General features: G+C 35.8%; 1 protein-coding gene across 1 annotated transcript in view; it reads right to left on the bottom strand.

Annotated features, from left to right (window-relative positions):
* CATSPERE (catsper channel auxiliary subunit epsilon) overlaps window positions 1-20183 on the bottom strand; it is a 271733-nt gene that overhangs the window by 62327 nt on the left and 189223 nt on the right. The window contains exons 12-13 of the mRNA XM_068538508.1: window positions 3005-3063; window positions 833-908 (exon numbers count right to left, since the gene is read on the bottom strand). Coding sequence (XP_068394609.1) covers window positions 833-908; window positions 3005-3063 — 135 coding nt within the window. The remainder of the gene's footprint in view (window positions 1-832; window positions 909-3004; window positions 3064-20183) is intronic.

Raw genomic sequence — 20183 nt, 5'->3', positions numbered from 1 at the left:
TGAATTCTTCATGTAGGTATTCCCCATTGTGCTATGCCTGATATATAGTGGGTGCTCAATATATGTTTATTGATTATTAGTTGGAATGAGAAGGAATAAAGAGAGGAGGCATCCCTCAGTGTGGAACAAAGACTCAAAGGAGGTGGTGGTGGGTGATTGCCTGAACACCCCACTGCTATATCACATTGCTGTGCTTTTGTATACGCCTCTTCCTGCTCAACTTCTACTTACTCTTCAACAGTCATTTTATGCATCACCTTCTTTTCACCTTTTCCCTCCTAATCAAAATTGCTTACTTTTTCCTCTGGGCTATTTGGTAACTGTATATCTCACATTCTTTTACACTAGTTTATGTTTTCCCCTTTGGAAGGGACTCTTTTCATCTTTGTAACTCCCATTACCTAGCACACAGACTGAAACATAGAAATGTGGTAGGCACACAATAAAATTTTTTGAATGAAGAAATGATCCAATTTTTAAAATAAATAAACATAGCATAAATATGGATATGACTGGCAGTCTTCTCTGACAAACCATATCCAACTTTAGCTGTTCACATTAATTTCAGTTTTGCTCTACACAATTTTATTTATGTTCAAAAACTAATAATTTTACATCTTTGTAAGTGTTTATATTCTGATGGTAAACTCATGGAGGGCAGTAATCTAATCTTTTTCCAAAGTAAAATAATGGTCTCTCTACAGTGAAACATTACAAAATGTTGCTACGTATTAGGGGGGGTGGTATTGAATGGAGTTAATATGTATTATTTAGTTTTACCACCCATGTATTATTGAAGTAAAATATTCAGTCTTCTACCCATGTCACTTACCTTTTGGGAGACTGGACACGTTTTTGCATGTTCACTAGGTCTGACGTGAACAAGCAGAAGACCTGTGTTCTGGTATCTAGGAGAAACAACACGTACAGGTGATTACAGAATCACAAGGGAGGTAGCCATGAGTGTGCCTTTGTGCAGAACAGATGAAAAGTCCCATTAACATGTTGTGATTGAACTGCCCGCCCCCCACACCCATGAGGAATTCTAGAGGCCTGGTGGTGGTGGTGGTGGTGACGGTTCGCAGTTTCTGCTAAGGTGCATTGTGGTCATATCCTAAAGTCACTCCCATCTCATGGTATCCCATATTTTGGCCAGCATAGGATAGGCACAAAGGGAAATAAAAATGAGTTTCTATCAGCATTTCAAGCCCTCTGTTTCATTCACACCCTCGGTCTCCTGAGGATGGGGCTTTGCTGCTGACATCTTGCCCTGCTTCCTGACAGTATTACAAGGCCGTAGCCATTGCATAGGCTCCTTCTCTAGCCTCTACAGATTTTTTCCTCCTATTGATAATGCTTTTGGAACAATAGATATTAAGTTATGAAGTTAGTTTTCTGAACCACATTATGCTACATAATATGATCTGACTGGAAGCAAAAGGGAGATCAGACATAATGCCTTTGTAGATTACGAAATGTAAGTGAATAATTTTGTGCTCAGGCAAAATAGGAGGGCTCAAAAATTACAGAAGAAAAAAATTTGAAAGTATTATTCCTTCCCTGCCCCTAGTAAGGTTTTTACTTTTTGAAAAAACTGGGAGAAAACAAAACACAAACAAACTAACCACAAACAAATGTTCTTTTCCTTCCAATATTCATTATATTTTAATATCTATCACATAGTAGATATAAAATGTACTAAATAAGTGAGGATACAAGTAGCACATTTTTATATTTTTAAATCACTGTACCATATTTCATCAACTCTAAGATATATTTTTTATTTCCTTTAGCACCTTTGAAAACAAGAAACATCTTATAATTATGCCAGTTATGGCTTTTTTTCCCAAATTGATGGAAACTTTGAGTTGATATATTCAGTAATATGGTATAGATCTGTAAGAAAAGGACACCAAAGTAGATATTGCGTCTTCAATTTTCTACATAATTTTACTTATAGATAGATTTTTTTTTTTTTTTTCTGCCATGGCTGATTTCAAAGCTTTTGTTATTTTTTCTCAAGTCTCGGACTGACCTAAAGTATCCTGGACAATTTGATATATATTGTACAGCAACAGAATTCTGAGTAAATATCCACAAAATCAAAAATACCCAAAGGAACCCACAACATTAGGAGAATCAAGAGAAAAGTTGGTGAGTTAGGGGGGAAGGGAGGTATTGATCCTCTCTTGACTACTATGTCTAAAGTAGCATTTTTCCTTACACTTCCTGGTCACTCTCTACTGCTTCTTTCTGCTTTATTTTTCTTAATAGCACTTATAATTATTTGGGACCATCTTGTTTATTTACTTCATAACTTTCTTCTTGTCTTCTCCCACTAGAGATATGTCTCACGACAGCAGTACTCTATCTTTCTTGTTCACCATGTGTTTTGAACACCTAGAGTGCTTGGCATGGAGTGGGTATTCAAACTCATGTGGAGTAGCAGCCTAAAGAAAAATGAACTTTTCCTTAGAAGAACAATGCTACCTTTCCAGAAAATATATTGAGTCAGGACATAATGATAACCTCATGCCTTAAGATACAATCCCACGTTGGTTACCTTCCTCCAGAAATTAAGTGTTTAGGCACTACCTTATTCCAAGATTCAGAGATGGTGTTTTACCTGACTCTACTCATAATTAAAGACTTTTTGGGATTAGCGTTCTAGTTTTTTGCTTAAGGATAGGATGTAAAGACTTCGGGATGGGAATGAATGATATAAGGTGCTCAAAAATTATTGAATTAAGAAAGAGCCTGGTGTTTTCTGCACCTTCAGTTGGATGAGTAGCACCATCAGATAGGTCATGTTTTCATTTAATTAAAGGAGTATTCTACATTTTTATACAGAATGCTATTTTCACATCTCTCCAGACATTTAAAGGAATTTGAAATCTGGATATTTAAAAGGATATGAGGTCATTTAAATAAAAGAATACATATAAATCAGTAACCTGAATAGCATATTTAATATTGAGTAGGTTCTTTTAAAAGTCTTACTTACTGCAACTTGAAATAATCATCTACTGCCTCATAATTTATATTCTGAGAAAATGTTACTGTCTGAAAAAGAAAATAAAAAAGTTTATGTAAAGTAGGATAGTTGGGAATGGGGACAATGGATAATTTCAAGACAGATATAAATCTTTCTTTAGGCAAGAAAAATAATATATGTAGCACTTTTTTCTAATTTATTTTCTTTCCTATCTCAGAAACTCCAATTATGTAGATATTAGATTTACTTTGTTACATGTCCTTGTTTTACTTTTAATTTTATATTATCATAGTTCTTTTATTTATACTGCTTCTCTCTCCCTCCTCATTTGACTTTTGTTGTTGCAATATTCTTATTTTTATTTTTCATTTATAGCAGCATAGCAAACTTTTCACTTTCTTCTGTTTTCTAATAACCTGTCTCTGGACCTTTTAATTTCTTCTTTGATGTTTCCAAATCATTACAAAATCATATTGTCTGTAATTTTTGAGACAATGGGGAATTATTTGCCAGAATCTTTCTTCTGTTGTTTCTGAGTAATTTTTTTAAATATCCATTTGCCTTTTGCATATTTCTTGCTATTTTCTTCCCTCCAGGCCATGTTTCATCTCAATTTTTAGTATTCCATATGGTTGCTATCATCACAGAGTAAAGCCATTTATAGAACATATATGATTATAGAGGCAAAAAATTATAAACCCCACATTTTTAAAGTATGGTAGCTACAATATCTATACCCCTAAATTACTTTTCTGGTAGTTCTTTGTTCTATATATAAATATATATATATATAAACATATGTATAAATATTCTATATATAAATATGCTATATATCTCTAGATCTTTATATATAATATAAATATAATATATATGTATATATATGTGTGTGTATATATATAATATATCTATATATTTATATTGATCTCCAGAGAGAGATCAATTGTGAGGATTGGCTAATCTGTTGTGATGAGAACAGAGACTCTGTGTCTCTAAAACTCCTTAGTAAAAAGTTTTATTTCCAAAACAAAGTTTATTTTCTCGTATGCTGGATGCTAAGTGGTGTGATATAAATATGCAATCTTTTACGATAAAGTTGAAGGCTGTGAATGTCATCACATTAAAAATAAATCTAGTTTCATGTTCAAGGAAAGGAACTATCAAATTTACACCTGTATGCTTTTGTATGCCATGTTTTCCTTCATATGTAATCTTAAAAATAACTTTACAAGAAAGAAATTTGCCAGAGACAGAAATGAATGAACAATAAAGATGACAGTTAAAAACTCATGGGGAAACAGACCAATCACAAGCACTGAAATTGAAGCTGTGATTAAAAATCTTCCAACAAACAAAAGCTCAGGACCAGATGGCTTCACAGGCGAATTCTATCAAACATTTAGAGAAGAGCTAACACCTATCCTTCTCAAACTCTTCCAAAGTATAGCACAGGGAGGAACACTCCCAAACTCATTCTACAAGGCCACCATCACACTGATGCCAAAACCAGACAAAGATGTCACAAACAAAGAAAACTACAGGCCAATATCACTGATGAACATAGATGCAAAAATCCTCAACAAAATACTAGCAAACAGAATCCAACAGCACATTAAAAGGACCATGTACCATGATCAAGTGGGGTTTATCCCCGGAATGCAAGGATTCTTCAATATACACAAATCAATCAGTGTTATAAACCATATTAAAAAAGTGAACGAGAAAAACCATATGATCATCTCAATAGATACAGAAAAACCTTTCGACAAAATTCAACACCCATTTATGATAAAAACCCTCCAGAAAGTAGGCATAGAGGGAACTTACCTCAACGTAATAAAGGCCATATATGACAAACCCACAGCCAACATCATTCTCAATGGTGAAAAACTGAAACCATTTCCACTAATATCGGGAACAAGACAATGTTGCCCCCTCTCACCACTTTTATTCAACATAGTTTTGGAATTTTTAGCCACAGCAATCAGAGAAGAAAAAGAAATAAAAGGAATACAAATCAGAAAAGAAGAAGTAAAACTATCACTGTTTGCGGATGACATGATACTATACATAGAGAATCCTAAAGATGCTATCAGAAAACTACTAGAGCTAATCAATGAATTTCATAAAGTAGCAGGATACAAAATTAATGCATGGAAATCTCTTGCATTCCTATACACTAATGATGAAAAACCTGAAAGAGGAATTAAGGAAACACTCCCATTTACCACTGCAACAAAAAGAATAAAATACCTATGAATAAATCTACCTAAGGAGACAAAAGACCTGTATGCAGAAAACTATAAGACACTGATGAAAGAAATTAAAGATGATACAAACAGATGGAGAGATATACCATGTTCTTGGATTGGAACAATCAACATTGTGAAAATGACTATACTACCCAAATCAATCTATAGATTCAGTGTAATCTCTATCAAATTAGCAATGGCATTTTTCACAGAACTAGAACAAAAAATATCACAATTTGTATGGAAACACAAAAGACCCTGAATAGCCAAAGCCATCTTGAGAAAGAAAAACGGAGCTGGAGGAATCAGACTCCTGGACTTCAGACTATACGACAAAGGTACAGTAATCAAGACAGTATGGTACTGGCACAAAAACAGAACTATAGAACAGTGGAACAGGATAGAAAGCCCAGAGATAAACCCATGCACATGTGGTCATCTTATCTTTGATAAAGGAGGCAAGAATATACAATGGAGAAAAGACAGCCTCTTCAATAAGTGCTGGGAAAACTGGACAGCTACATGTGAAAGAATGAAAATTAGAACGCTCCCTAACACCATACACAAAAATAAACTCAAAATGGGTTAAAGACCTAAATGTAAGGCCAGATACTACCAAACTCTTAGAGGAAAACATAGGCAGAACACTCTATGACATAAATCACAGCAAGATCCTGTTTGACCCACCTCTTAGAGAAATGGAAATAAAAACAAAAATAAACAAATGGGACCTAATGAAACGTACAAGCTTTTGCACAGCAAAGGAAACCAAAAACAAGATGAAAAGACAACCCTCAAAATGGGAGAAAATATTTGCAAATGAAGCAACTGACAAAGGATTCATCTCCAAAATATACAAGCAGCTCATGCAGCTCAATATCAAAAAAAACAAACAACCCAATCCAAAATTGGACAGAAGGCCTATATAGACATTTCTCCAAAGAAGATATACAAATTGCCAACAAACACATGAAAGGATGCTCAACATCACTAATCATTAAAGAAATGCAAATCAAAACTACAATGAGGTATCACCTCACACCAGTCAGAATGGCCATCATCAAAACATCTACAAACAATAAATGCTGGAGAGGGTACAGAGAAAAGGGAACCCTCTTGCACTGTTAATAGGAATGTAAATTGATACAGCCACTATGGAGAACAGTATGGAGGTTTCTTAAAAAACTAAAAATAGAACTAACATGCGACCCAGCGATCCCATTACTGGGCATATACCCTGAGAAAACCATAATTCAAAAAGAGTCATGCAGGAATAAGGACGCAGACCTACTAGAAAATGGACTTGATGGTATGGGGAGGGGGAAGGGTAAGCTGGGACAAAATGAGAGAGTGGTAGTGTATATATGGATATATATACACTACCAAATGTAAAATAGATAGCTAGTGGGAAGCAGTCGCATAGCACAGGGAGATCAGCTCGGTGCTTTGTGACCAGCTAGAAGGGTGGGATAGAGAGGGTGAGAGGGAGGGAGACGCAAGAGGGAAGAGATATGGGGATATATGTATATGTATAACTGATTCACTTTGTTATAAAGCAGAAACTAACACACCATTGTAAAGCAATTATACTCCAATAAAAATGTTTAAAAAAACAAAAAAACAAAACAAAACAAAAAGAGTCATGTACCACAATGTTCATTGCAGCTCTATTTACAATAGCCAGGACATGGAAGCAACCTAAGTGTCCATCAACAGATGAACGGATAAAGAAGATGTGGCACATATGTACAATGGAATATTACTCAGCCATAAAAAGAAACGAAATTGAGTTATTTGTAGTGAGGTGGATGGACCTAGAGTCTGTCATACAGAATGAAGTAAGAAAGAGAAAAACAAATACCGTACACTAACACATGTATATGGAACCTAAAAAAATTAAAAAATGGTTCTGAAGAACCTAGGGGCAGGACAGGAATGAAGACGCAGTCATAGAGAATGGACTTGAGGACACGGGGAGGGGAAGGGTAAACTGGGACGAAGTGAGAGAGTGGCATGGACATATGTACACTACCAAATGTAAAATAGATTTCTAGTGGGAAGCAGCCACATAGCACAGGGAGATCAGCTTGGTGCTTTGTGGCCACCTAGAGGGGTGGGATAGGGAGGGTGGGATAGAGACACAAGAGGGAGGACATATGGGGATATATGTATATGTATAGATGATTCACTTTGTTATACAGCAGAAACTAATTTACCATTGCAAAGAAATTATACTCCAATAAAGATGTTTAAAAAAAACTCATGGGGAATAGATTGAGAAAGTTTAACATATGTTTAACCAGCGTTACAGAAGAAGAGAAGATAGAGAAGAGGTATAGACAATATTTGCAAGATACCTGATGAAGACAATGATTCAGAGATGTCTGAGGCCCCAGAAATCCCAAGCAAAGAAAGAAGTAAAGAAACCTGCATTTAGACACCTCATAGTGAAAGTGAAGAAAGCAAAGAATAAAATCTTAAAAGCAGCCAGAGGGATAGGTGTTAAAATTGCAAGTGACTTCTCAGTGGGAACAATGGAAGCCAAAAAACAATAGAATAATATTTTTAATGCCATTTAAGAAAATCATCACCAAACTATATTTCTATATCTGGAGAAAATATTTTTCAAGAACAAAAATGAAATATAGATGTTTTCAGATGAACAAAAATTGAGTATATAATCACCAGTAGCCTCTCACTAAAAGAAATGTTAAGGAATGTACCTAAATCAGAAGGAAAGGAATACAAGATGGAAGCACTTATGATAAAAAGGAAAAAAGATAAAGATAGGGTAAATACACATTGCTGTATAAAATAGTAATAACACTGCCTAATAGTGAATCTATGAATTCAATTATATGTGAGTTGGGGAAAGAATAAAGTATTTAATTAAATTTAGTCTTGTATAAATTAAACATTCAGGTTATAATTTCAAAGGAAAACTGACTAGAAATACAAACAGAATGTATAACTGCTGAACCAGTGGAAGGGGGAAAATGGAATGATAAAAAGTATGCAACTAAACCTAAAAAGGCAAGAAACTAGAGGAAAAAACATAGAAAGAATGGGAAAATAAAAGTACAAAGCAAGATGGAAGGCAAAACCTCAAACATATTATTAATTCCAATAAATGTAAATAGACTAAATGCTCCAATTAAAGGACAAAGATTTTCAGACTAGACAAAAATAACAAAAATTTAAAAACTCAAATATATGGTGCTTATAGGAAACATAGCTAAAACATAAGGCAATAGAAAGATTGAAATTAAAAGGGTAGAAATTGTATGGAAATATTAAGTAAAAGAAAACCTGATATGGCTATATTAAATATGAAACAAAGTAGACTTGAAAGCAAAAAGTATTACTACAGAGAAAGATGGTCATTTCATAATGTTTAAAGTTTCAATTCATCAGGAAGAGAATTTAAAAACTTGAATGCATCTAATAATATGCTTTCAAATATATAAAGTAAAAATTGACAATCAGATTGAAAATGATACCAGATGAAAATCTGGATCTTCACAAAAAATGAAGAACACTGGCAATGATAAATATGTGTATAAATATAAAATGCCTTTTTATTATTTAAATCTCTTTTAAAAGATAATTGATTATTTAAAGCAACAATAATAGCAATTCATTGTAAGGTTTATAAAATATGTAGAAGTAAAAGGTATGGCAACAATAGTACAAAAGCTATGTGAGGGAATATAGAAGTATACTGCTATAAGGTTATTATACTATAAATGAAATGATACAATATTGAGGGCAAACTGAGATAAGTTACAGATGTGTACAATAAACCCTAAAGCATCCAATAAAAAACCAAAATGAATAAGGAATAGCTAAAAAAGCCAACAAAGATGCAAAATGGAATCATATAAAAATAATCAAAAAGAAGTCAGAGAAAGTGGAAAAAAATTTTAAAAACAGAAGGGACAGATAGAAATCAAATAGTTAAATGGTAGATTTAAACCCAACAATACCAAAAAAAAAAAAAATCACGTTGAATGTACCCAATAAAAAGGAAAAAATGTTCCGAATAGATAAGCAAGTAAGATCCAACTTAAAAAAAATTGAAAGACACAAATGATTTTCCATACTAAAAGGCTGGGAAAAAAAAGATATGTTGTGCTAACATTAATCTAAAGAAGGCTGGAATGGCTATATTAATATCACACAAAGTAGATATCAGAGCAAAAATTATCTCCAGAGTGAAAGGCATCATGTTTTAAAGTGCACATGAAACACTTATCAAAATAGACCATATTTAGAGCTATAAAACAATTCTCTATAAATTTAAAGGGATTCAAATAAAGAATATCTTTTGTTACTATAATGGTATTTATTTAGAAATCAGTAACAGAGAGCTATCTGGAAAGTCACTGTCCTTCTATATAACCCATAGGTCAAAGAAGAAATCACAAAGAAAATGAGAAAGTATTTTGAACTGAATGACAATGAAACCACAAAATATCAAAATTTGGGTATACAGCTAAAGCAGTTCTTTTTTATTTAAATTGTGGTAACATTGGTTTATAACATTATATGTTTCATATATACATTATGAAAAATAGACTTCTGTATACACTACAGTATGTTCACCACCAAAAGTTTAGTTTCTATCTGCCAGAATACAGTTGACCACCTTTACCCATTTTGCCCTCCCCCTACACGCCTTCCTCTCTGGTAACTCTAATCTGTTCTCTGTATCTATGTTTAGTTTGGTTTGGTTGTTTATTTTAGGTTTTCAAATATATATATTCCACATGTAAGTGAAATCATATGGTATTTGTCTTTCTCTATCTGATTCATTTTGCATAATATCCTCAAGCTCCATTCATATTGTCCTAAATGGCAACATTTCTCCTTTTTTCATGGCTGAGCAGTATTTTATTGTTTATACATGTTTTTTTCCCACGGTTTTTCGTGGTGCTTGATGAGTTTTTTCTCTGCCTGAGAATTTGAAGTAGCGAACACCAAACACCTCTCTTCTTTAGGTAGAGCTTTTTTTTTTTTAACTTGATTTTGACAATTCGATAGATTGATAGATTGGTAATTACGGCCTTTCTTTTGTTTTTTGGTAGGTGATGCTATTGCACAAGTTTTTGGTTTTTCTAACGTGAGCTGCCTCTGGCTATGTTTAAGAATCGGCATTTTCCACCCACCTCTGCCTCTCCTGGAGGTGTCATCACCGTATGCCCTAGTTGTCACTGCTTGTGCCTCCAGGGTCACTGGTGCCTTGCTGTTGCTGCTGGTCTTGCTGCTGTTGCTGGTGTTGCCACCTGGGGCACTGCGTTGGTGTGGCCTCCACTAAGTCTGGAGTTGCCTGAGTTACAGGACCTGCTGCTGTGATGGGAGGTGGAAGACAGGGAGGCAGCCACAGTCATGGGCACCTCTGCCACATCTGGAGTTGTTGGGTTTTGGGGCACTGCCTCTGTGGGTGGTGGAGGGCTTGAGTCGCAGGTACCTCTGTAGCTGGAGAGACAGGGTCACAAGCCATGCTGCTGCTGCTGGCCATTTCCCTGTGGCATTTCCCTGTGGCAGTGGGCACCGCTGTGGCAAGAAGGTCAGAGTCATGTGTGCCACCTCCCCTCTGCAACCAGCAGACTCAGTCACTGCAGCTGGGGGCTGGGATTACTGGTATAGCCTCTGCTCTTCCTCCAGTCCCCCTCCTCTATGTGCTCCAGCCCACCCACATTTAGATGTACACATGTGTGTCCTGGTGTGTTGGACAGAGGTGCCTTTGTTGAGTTATGGATTTTTACTGGTTGTAAATTGAAGGGGAGAGACAAAGAGAGTGTCTCATGCCACTATGATGCTGATGTCACTCCTCTAACTAAAGTAGTTATTAGAGAAAAATTTATAACATTTAAGTCCACATTAGAAAAGAAGAAAGGCCTTAAGTGAATGACTTAAGCTTCCATATTCAGAAACTGTAAGAAGAGAAACAAATTAAACCCAAAGTAAGTGGCAGAAAGGAAATAAGGAAAGGAAATAATAAAAAATAAATAATTTTGGGACTTCCCTTGTGGTGCAGTGGGTAAGACTCCATGCTCCCAATGCAGGGGGCCCGCCTTCAATCCCTGGTGAGGGAACTAGCTCCCATGTGCATGCTGCAACTAAGAGTTCATATGCCACAACTAAGGAGCCTGCTTGCCACAACTAAGACCCATCGCAACCAAATAAATAAATAAATAAATATTTTAAAAAAAGAAACTCAAGGAGTGGTGCTGCAAGATTTAAAAAAAATAATTTTATGAATAAAATCAAAAATAGAAAATCATTACAGAAAATCAATAAAACCAAAAGCTGATTCTTTGAGAAAATCAATACAGTTGTTAAGTTCCAGCCAGGCTGACTGGGTAAAAAGGAAAGAAGAAACAAATTACCAATATCAAGAATGAGAAAGTGGATATCACTACAAATTCTACAGACACTAAAAGGATAATAAGGAGATATTATGAATACCTTGTGCCTATAAATTTGACAAGATAGATGAAATGGAAAATTCCTTGAAAGATAAAAACTACTAAAATTTGCTCAAGAATAAGCAGATAACCCAAATATCCCTATATCAATTTAAAAGATTGAAGTTGTAATTAAAAGCATACAAAAAACACCAGGCCAAGAGGTCTTCACTGGTGAATTCTACCAAACATTAAAGAAGAAATAATACAATTTATACATCAATGTTTCTATAAAATAGAGGAGGACCTCTCCCCAAAACATCTTAAGAGGTCAACGTTGTTGATACCATAACCAGAAAAAGACATTACAGGAAAACTATAGACTAATAACTCTCATGAACTAATAACCCTCATGAAGCAAAACTTCTTAACAATATTTTAGCAAATTGAATCCAACGTTATGAGGACAAAACATTATGACCAAGTGGGATTATTCTAGCAGTGAAAATAAATTATTGGAATTCACCATATTAACAGATTAAAAAACATGATCACTTTAATAGATGCTGAAAAAGCATTTTATGGAATCCAATATCTATAAATGACAGAAACTCAGCGAACTAGGAATAGAGTGGACCTTCATCATCCTGGTAAAGGGCATATATTAAAACCCTCGAGGTAACATCATACTTAATTGTGAAAGACTGAATAATTTCTTTCTGATTGAGAACAAGACAAAGATCTCCACTCTCATTTCTTCTAATCACCACTGCACTGGAGGCTCAAGATGGTGCAAAAAGGAAAGAAAAAGAAAGTCACATATATTGGAAAGGAAAACTGTATGTGTACACAGATGACATGATCACCTATGTAGAAACTAGGGAATTTACAAAAAAAGCTACTTGAAATAATAACCGAGTTTAGCAAAGCTGTGGGATACATCATTGATATATAAAATAAATTATATTACTATATACTAGCAATGAACAATCAGAATATCATTTATAATAGCACCAAAATATGAAATACTTTAAAAATATGAAATACTTAGGGATAATCTGGCCAAAAATGGACAAACTTGTACACTAAAAAGAAGAATATATTTGGAGTACTTACACAACCTGATTTCAAGAATTATAAAGGTACAGTAATCGAGACATTGTGTTATTGACATCAAGATAGACATATAAGTTAATGGAACAGAACAGAATTCAGAAATAGATTCCCTCATATATGGCCAGTTGATTTTTTACAAAGGTGCCAAGGCAATTCAATGGGGGAAGGATAGTCTTTTCAACAAACGCTGTTGGAAGAGCTGGCTTCATATTAAAAAAAGAAAAGTATCTTGACCTTTACCTCACAGTGCATGCAAACATTAATTTGAAGTAGATCATAGACCTTAAAGTAAGAGCTACAACTATAAAACTTCTAGAAGGAAAAATGAGGAAAGCTTAGTGACCTTGAGTTTGGAAAGATTTCTTAATTACAACCCAAAGTAAAACTATAAAAGAGAAAAGCAGTAAATTGGACTTCTTCAAAATAAATAAAACACATTTTCAAAAGACGTTGTTATGAAAATGAAAACACAAGCCACAGACTGGGAGAAAATATTTGCAAAACACGTATCCAACAATGAATTTACATCTAGAGTTTATAAAAAACTCTTACTACTTAATTATAAGAAGACAATCCCTTAAAGTTGGGCTTACAAGTTGAACAGACACTTCACCAGAGAAGATCTACAAATAACAAATAAGCACTTGAAACAGTGCTCAGTATCATTAGCTATTAGAAAAGCATCAGGGAAATGTTAATTAAAACCACAATGAGATATCACTATATATTAACTAAAATAGCTAAAACTAAAAAATCCAAAACAAAACAATAACAACAACAAAACCAAAACACAGATCACACCAACTGTTAGCGAAAATGTGTGAAGCAAGTAAAACTACTGGTGGCAATGTAAAATGGTACCAAAAATTTGGAATACAAATTAGCAGTTTGTAAAAAATTAAACATACACCTACTTATGATCCAGCCAGTCTGTTCCTATGTGTTTACCCAGGAGAAATGAAAGCATAGGTCAACACAAAGAGTCGTACACAAGTGTTCATAGCCATTTTACTTCTAATATCCCTAAACTGGAATCAATCCAAATGTTCATAAACAAATGTGGTTAGACAAATTGTGGTGTATCCATACCATGGAACACTACTCAGCAACAAAAGGGAGCAAACTATTAATGACCACAATGTAATAGATAAACCACAAAATGATTATACTGAAAGAAGGAAGAAAACATATTGTATGGTTCCATTTATGTAAAATTCTAGAAAAAGTAAACTAACCTATACTGATAGCAATCAGATCAGTGGTTGCCTAGCGATGGGGGATAGAAGGAGGAATGGATTACTAAGGAGCATGAGGAAATTTTGGGGGGTGATGGACATGTACATTAGTTTGATTTTGGCTATTATTTCATGGGTATATACATATGTCAAATTGTACACTTTCAATGTATGCAATTTATTGTATACCAATCACATCAATAAAGCTCTTTAAAAAGACAATTTGAGAGAATGAAAAAAAATTCAGTGAGAAAGAGGCACATAACCTAATAGAAAAAGTGACAAAAATTGGAATTTCACAGAAATGGGAATCCAAAAGCCAATAAATATATGAAAAGTTATTCAACCTCATTAATAAGAAGAGAACAGCAAACAAAATATAATACACACACATTCATCAGGCAAAAATTAAAGTTTGACTATACCAGTTATTGGCAAGTATGTTAGTCTGCTAGGGTTGTCATATCAAAATACCACAGACTGGGTGGCTTAGACAACAGGAGTTTGTTTTCTCATAGTTTTAGAAACTGGAAAGTCCAAGACCAAGGTGCCAGCAGATAGATTTCATTCTGAGGCCTCTTCTCTTGGTTTATAGGTGACTGCCATCTTGCTGTATGCTGACGTGACCTCCTTTGTGCATGCAGGAAGAGAGAGAGAGAGACAAGCTCTCTGGTGCCTCTTCTTATAATGACACTAATCCCATTAGACTAGGGCCCCACCTTCACAAACTCATCTAACCCTAATTATCTTTCAAAGTCCCCATCTCCAAATACCACCACTTTGGAAGTTAGGGCTTCAACATATGAATTTGGGGGGACACAAACATTCAGCCCATAACTGCAATGATGTGGAGCAGCAGGATCTTTCAAACAGTGTTGGGGGTGTAAATTGTTTTAACTGTTAAAGTTCACCATACACATACTCTATGTGCTGGTTATTAAACTATTGTCTTTTGGCTCCAAACCCACTATTCTATATGCAGCTTTTTGGTGCAGGGTTTGAGATTCTGCAAATCACATTTTTTCCTTTGTTAGTTGACTCTCTTTTAGATATTGCAAATACGGGGTACTGGAGAGCATCTAGAAGATAAAGATAGGAGAAAATATGTTACTTCTTGTTTTTCTCATTATTCCCATCAGTGTCAACCTGGCAACTCTTCACCCTGGCAGTAGCAGTTGGTAAAGGAACTGATAAGTGAGAAACACACTCCCAGAACAAGCTTCGCTCATGACCCCCCTTTGAGGTACAAGCACTAGCTAGCTGGCGCCTGTTTCAGAGACTAGAGTTTCAGCAGCACCAGCACCAGTCATATTGCCCCCTTCTCAGAGATCTGGATCCCAGAGCTGTGGAGTCCCTTCCTTGGAGCTTCTGAGACGACATACCAGGTGAGCAGTACTCTCTCCTTCAAGGTGTGGGTTCTAGGTCTGTGGAACACTTCCCCTAACTTTATAGTTTGTAATAACCCAAATTTCTTCCCTCTGTTCCCTCTATTCCAGCCCTAGGGGTGGAACAGTCACTTCTTGTAGTTACTAGCTCTGTGTAATCTCAGTGTTCCTTTTTTTTCTTTTCATTTCTCTCATATATCCAGTTCTACTAATTCCCTATATTGATTTACCTCTGCTAAGACAATTGGTTTGATTTCTGTTTTTCTGGCCAGTGACTTACTGATACGGTTCTTGGTATGGAAGTAGTATCAAGAAACCAACCCACAAAGATGGAATCCTGGGATTGACTTCATTGTGTCCTTGGCCTTGAACACAGTATTCATCTCTTTGCCAATGGGAAAGGAATTCTATCATTTCACGGTATGCAGAAACATTACAAATAATCAAATTATCACCTGTTGTTGATTGTGATATAGTATTTACTGAGGCAAATGCCTTAGGTGACAAAGTAGCCATTGAATTTAACCATAAATGATAGTGAAGATGGCTAAAATGATGGCTGCTTCTGAGTGTCCTAGAACATTTCCACAAAGAAAGGTTAGATCCTTACACTACAAGCTCAATTTATTATTATAGAAACAAGGTTTTATGGTATTCCTAAAAGAATCTCTTACTTATTGTAACCACAGAGTTGACCTCACTGAAAATTAGATACAAAATTTAAGTGTGCCAGTAATTAAGATAGTGTGGTTCTACAATAGGATTGACAAATAGATCAATGGAACAGAATAGAGCACCCAGAAATAGGCCTACACTTGTATGAATATTTGATTTTCAATAAAGATGCTAAGTAATACAATAGGGGGAAAAAAAGCTTTTCAAGAACACTTAAGTAACTAGGTATTAAAATGGAAAATAACTTTGTTGTTTCCTTGATCAAAAGTCACCATACACGAAAATTAATTTGAGATCGATCATGGACTTCAACATAAATGCTAAAACAATAAAGCTTTGAGAAGACATCATAGAAGGATATTTTTTGTGACTTAGGGATAAGCAAAGGTATCTTAGAACACAAAAAACAATAACCATAAATGAAGAAACTTTATCAAAATTAAAATTTTCTCCTCATTAACAGTCACCATTAAGAAAATGAATAGGCAGGTTCTGGTTCACGATGATAACACAGGAGGATCCTGAAATCACCTCCTCCCATGGACAACACTGAATTTACAGCTACGTACAAAATAATTTCCTCTGAAAGAAGCCCTAAAACTAGCTGAGCAACTCCTATACATCAGGTGAACAAGAGAAAAACCCACATTGAAACAGGTAGGAGAGACTGAGTCACAGTCTTGCCACAAACCCCAGCCCCAGGATGGTAACCCACGAACGGGAGGGAGAGAATTCAAAACCCCACACTTCTCCTTGAGGAGTAAACAGCTTGAACCCCACATCTGTCACCCCAACTTTTAAGACCTGCACTATAGAACTGAGCCCCCAAAACATATGGCTTCAAAAGCCAGTGGGGCTTGTGTCCATTTGACCCACAAGGCTATAGCAAACTGAGAAACAGTTCTTAAAGGCTCTCATGTGAGAACTCATGGACCCCAAGGCCCAGTGTAAAGAAGCCAACTGAAAAGTGCCCAGACTTTCTGTGAGAGAGGCTTAATTGCTTATCTTAAAGCATCGGCCTGGGAGTTCCCTGGTGGTCTAGTGGTTAGGATTTGGTGCTTTCACTGCTGTGGCCTGGGCTGGGGAACTGACATACCACAAGCCACGTGGCACAGCCAAAAAATTAAAAAGTAAACTTTGATTATTTAAAAATAAAATAAAATAAACTTTGATTATTTAAAAAGAAAGAAAAATAAAGCACTGGCCTGAGGGGCAGGTATCTAATTTAACAGACATCTAGGGTGTGGCCTACTGAAATACTCCAAAGACAGAGGATGATGGGCTCCATGTTTGTGCTCTCCCTCTGCCTCACTCCAGTTGCTGGTATCACCCAGAAAACAGCTTCTACACTCATCTTGCACCCTATTTTTTGTGGCTGCCATCCATGGGTTGCCTCTTGATTGACTGGCTCTGGTGGCCAGTGGGGCTTGCACTCACTAGACCTGTAGGACTGTAATAGATGGAAGAGGAGGTCTTAGCTGGCTGCACCTCCAGGGCATAGCAGGCACAGTCTTTCTGTAAAAGAGGACTATTAGCTTATCTTCATAGCTATGGCCTGAGAGGCAGGCTTCTAATTAAAACTATATCTAAGGGCTGACTGTAATTCTCTTCAGAGACCTCATAGGGGCATAGGGCAAGTGTTACCTTCGTAGTCTCCCTCTGCCTTGCTCCAGGTTGCTCCAGCTCCCAAAAAGCAGGTTGTACACACGTCTGGTGCTTTTTTGTGGTTGCTGACTGGGGAATGCCCCTGGATCACCTGGCTCTGGTAGCCAGCAGGGCTCATGTTTGCAGGTCTCATAAGATTGTTAAAAAGTGATAAATAGTTCTTAACTGGCTGTTCCTTCCAGAGAACAGCACAGAGATGGTAGACTGAAATACACCCCAAGTCTTTCTGTGAAAGAGGCCTGTTAGGTTACTTTTATAGATGTGGCCTGAGGGGCAGGCTTCTAACTAAACACACATCTAGGTGCTGACTATAATTCTCTCCAGAGACTGGGGAGGCTGGCATGTGCACCATCATTGCACTCTCCCTTTGCCCCACTCCAGGTTGTCAGTATCTCAGAGAAGGTAGCTGTTATACACATCTGGTGCCCCAGTTTTTGTGTTGGCCACCCAGAGAACACATCCATCAATAGTCTGGCTCTGGTGACCAATGTGGCTTGTTCTTACAGGTTCAAAGGGATGGTAGCAAACAAAGAAACATTTCTCAAATGGCTATCAGCCTAAGGCTCAGCACTGAGGCAGCAGACAGAAATGCCAACTCCCTGAAAGAGGTACATTTGCATAGTTTAAAAGCTATTCCCTAAGTGTCTGACTTCCAATCAACTTGCATCTGAGTGCTGAGATACTCTCCCCACTTTGAGAGACTGACAGGTCTTAGCACACCCTAAAATGCTGGGAGCCACTAAGAATAATGTAGGCAGCTTGGACAATCACAAAGTCTTGAGAGACAACTAAGAGCTCAGGCAGTGTTGAATGATAAGGTTCATCTCCTACACAAAATGACCCTTCAAGACTAGAAGAAGTAGCTGTTTTATTTATTGCATAGAAACCAATGCAAAGAATCAAGGAAAATGAAGAAACAGAAATATATTCTAAATGAAAGAATGAAATAACATCACATAAAAAAGGTCTTAATAAAATAGTGATAAGTAATTTACCTGATAAAGAGTTCAAAATAATGGTTGCAGTGATGCTCACTGAACTCAGAAGAAGAATGGATGAACAAAGTGAGAATTTCAACAAAGAGATAGAAAATATAAGAAAGTATTAAATAGAAGTCACAGAGCTGAAGAATACATTAACTCAACTGATACATACAATAGAGGAGTTCAACAGCAGAATAGATGAAGTGGAAGAAAGAATGAATGAACTCAAAGACAGGGCAGTGGAACTCACCAAAAACAGAGCAGGAAAAAGCAAAGTGAAGATAGCTTAAGGAACTTATGGAACATCATGTGGACCAACATTTGCATTATAGGAGTCCCAGAAGGAAAAGGGAGTGAGAAAGGGGCAGAAAAATTGTTTGAAGAAATAATGACTAAAAAACCTTTTTTAACCTGGGGAAGGAAACAGACACCCAGATCCAGGAAGCTCAGAGAGTTCCAAATAAGAAAAACTCCAAAAGACCCACACCAAGACACATTGTAATTAAATATCAAAAGTTAAAGACAAGGAGAAAGTCTTAAAAGCATCTTGTTGTACACAAGGGAACCACATGAGACTATCAGCAGATTTTTCAGTAATAACTTTGCAGGACAGAAGGGAGTGGTATGATATATTCAAGGTGCTCAAAGTAAAAAACTGTCCTTCAGAATTGAAAGAGAGATAAAGCGTTTTCCAGACAAGCACAAGCTAAAGGAGTTCAACATCACTAAACCCACCTTACAAGAAATATTAAAGGCAATTCTTAAATAGAACGAAAGGGTGCTGTTAGTAACAGGAAATATGAAAGTATAAACCCAAGTGGTAAAGGTAAATATAGTAAACTTCAGAATAATCTAATATGTGGACATGGTGAGTTAATCACTTATAAAGCTATGAAAGTAAGAAAGTTAAAGACAAAATAGTAAAAATAACTACAATAATTTGTTCATAAATACACAAGATAAAAAGATGTAAATTGTGACATCAAAATGTAAAACATGGGAGGGGGAATAAAAATGTAGAGCTTTAGACTATGATCAAATTTAAGTTGTTATCAACTTAAAATAGACTATTATAAATATAAGTAATATGTTTTATATGTAAACCACATGGTAACCATAAAGGAAAAACTTATAGGAGATACAGATAAGATAAAAGAAATGAATCAAAGCAAACCACTAAAAAATTCATTAAACCAGAAAGGAAGAGATCAGAGAAGACAAAAGGAGCACAGAAGAACTACAAAACAGCCAGAAACAATTAACAAAATGGCAATAAGTACATACCTATCAATAACTAATTTAAATGTAAATGGATTAAATTCTCTAATTAAAAGACATAGAGTGGCTAAATGGATGAAAGAAAACAAGCCTTCTGTATGCTGTCTACAAGAGACTCACTTCAGATGTAAAATTACACACAGATTGAAACTGAAGGGATGGAAAAAATATTTTATGAAAATGGAAATCAAA

This window comes from Eschrichtius robustus, chromosome 3 (genome assembly GCF_028021215.1).
Source record: "Eschrichtius robustus isolate mEscRob2 chromosome 3, mEscRob2.pri, whole genome shotgun sequence".
Lineage (NCBI taxonomy): Eukaryota > Metazoa > Chordata > Mammalia > Artiodactyla > Eschrichtiidae > Eschrichtius > Eschrichtius robustus.
The sequence above is the reverse complement of the archived record's forward strand: the minus strand, read 5'-3'. Positions and strand labels throughout refer to the sequence as shown.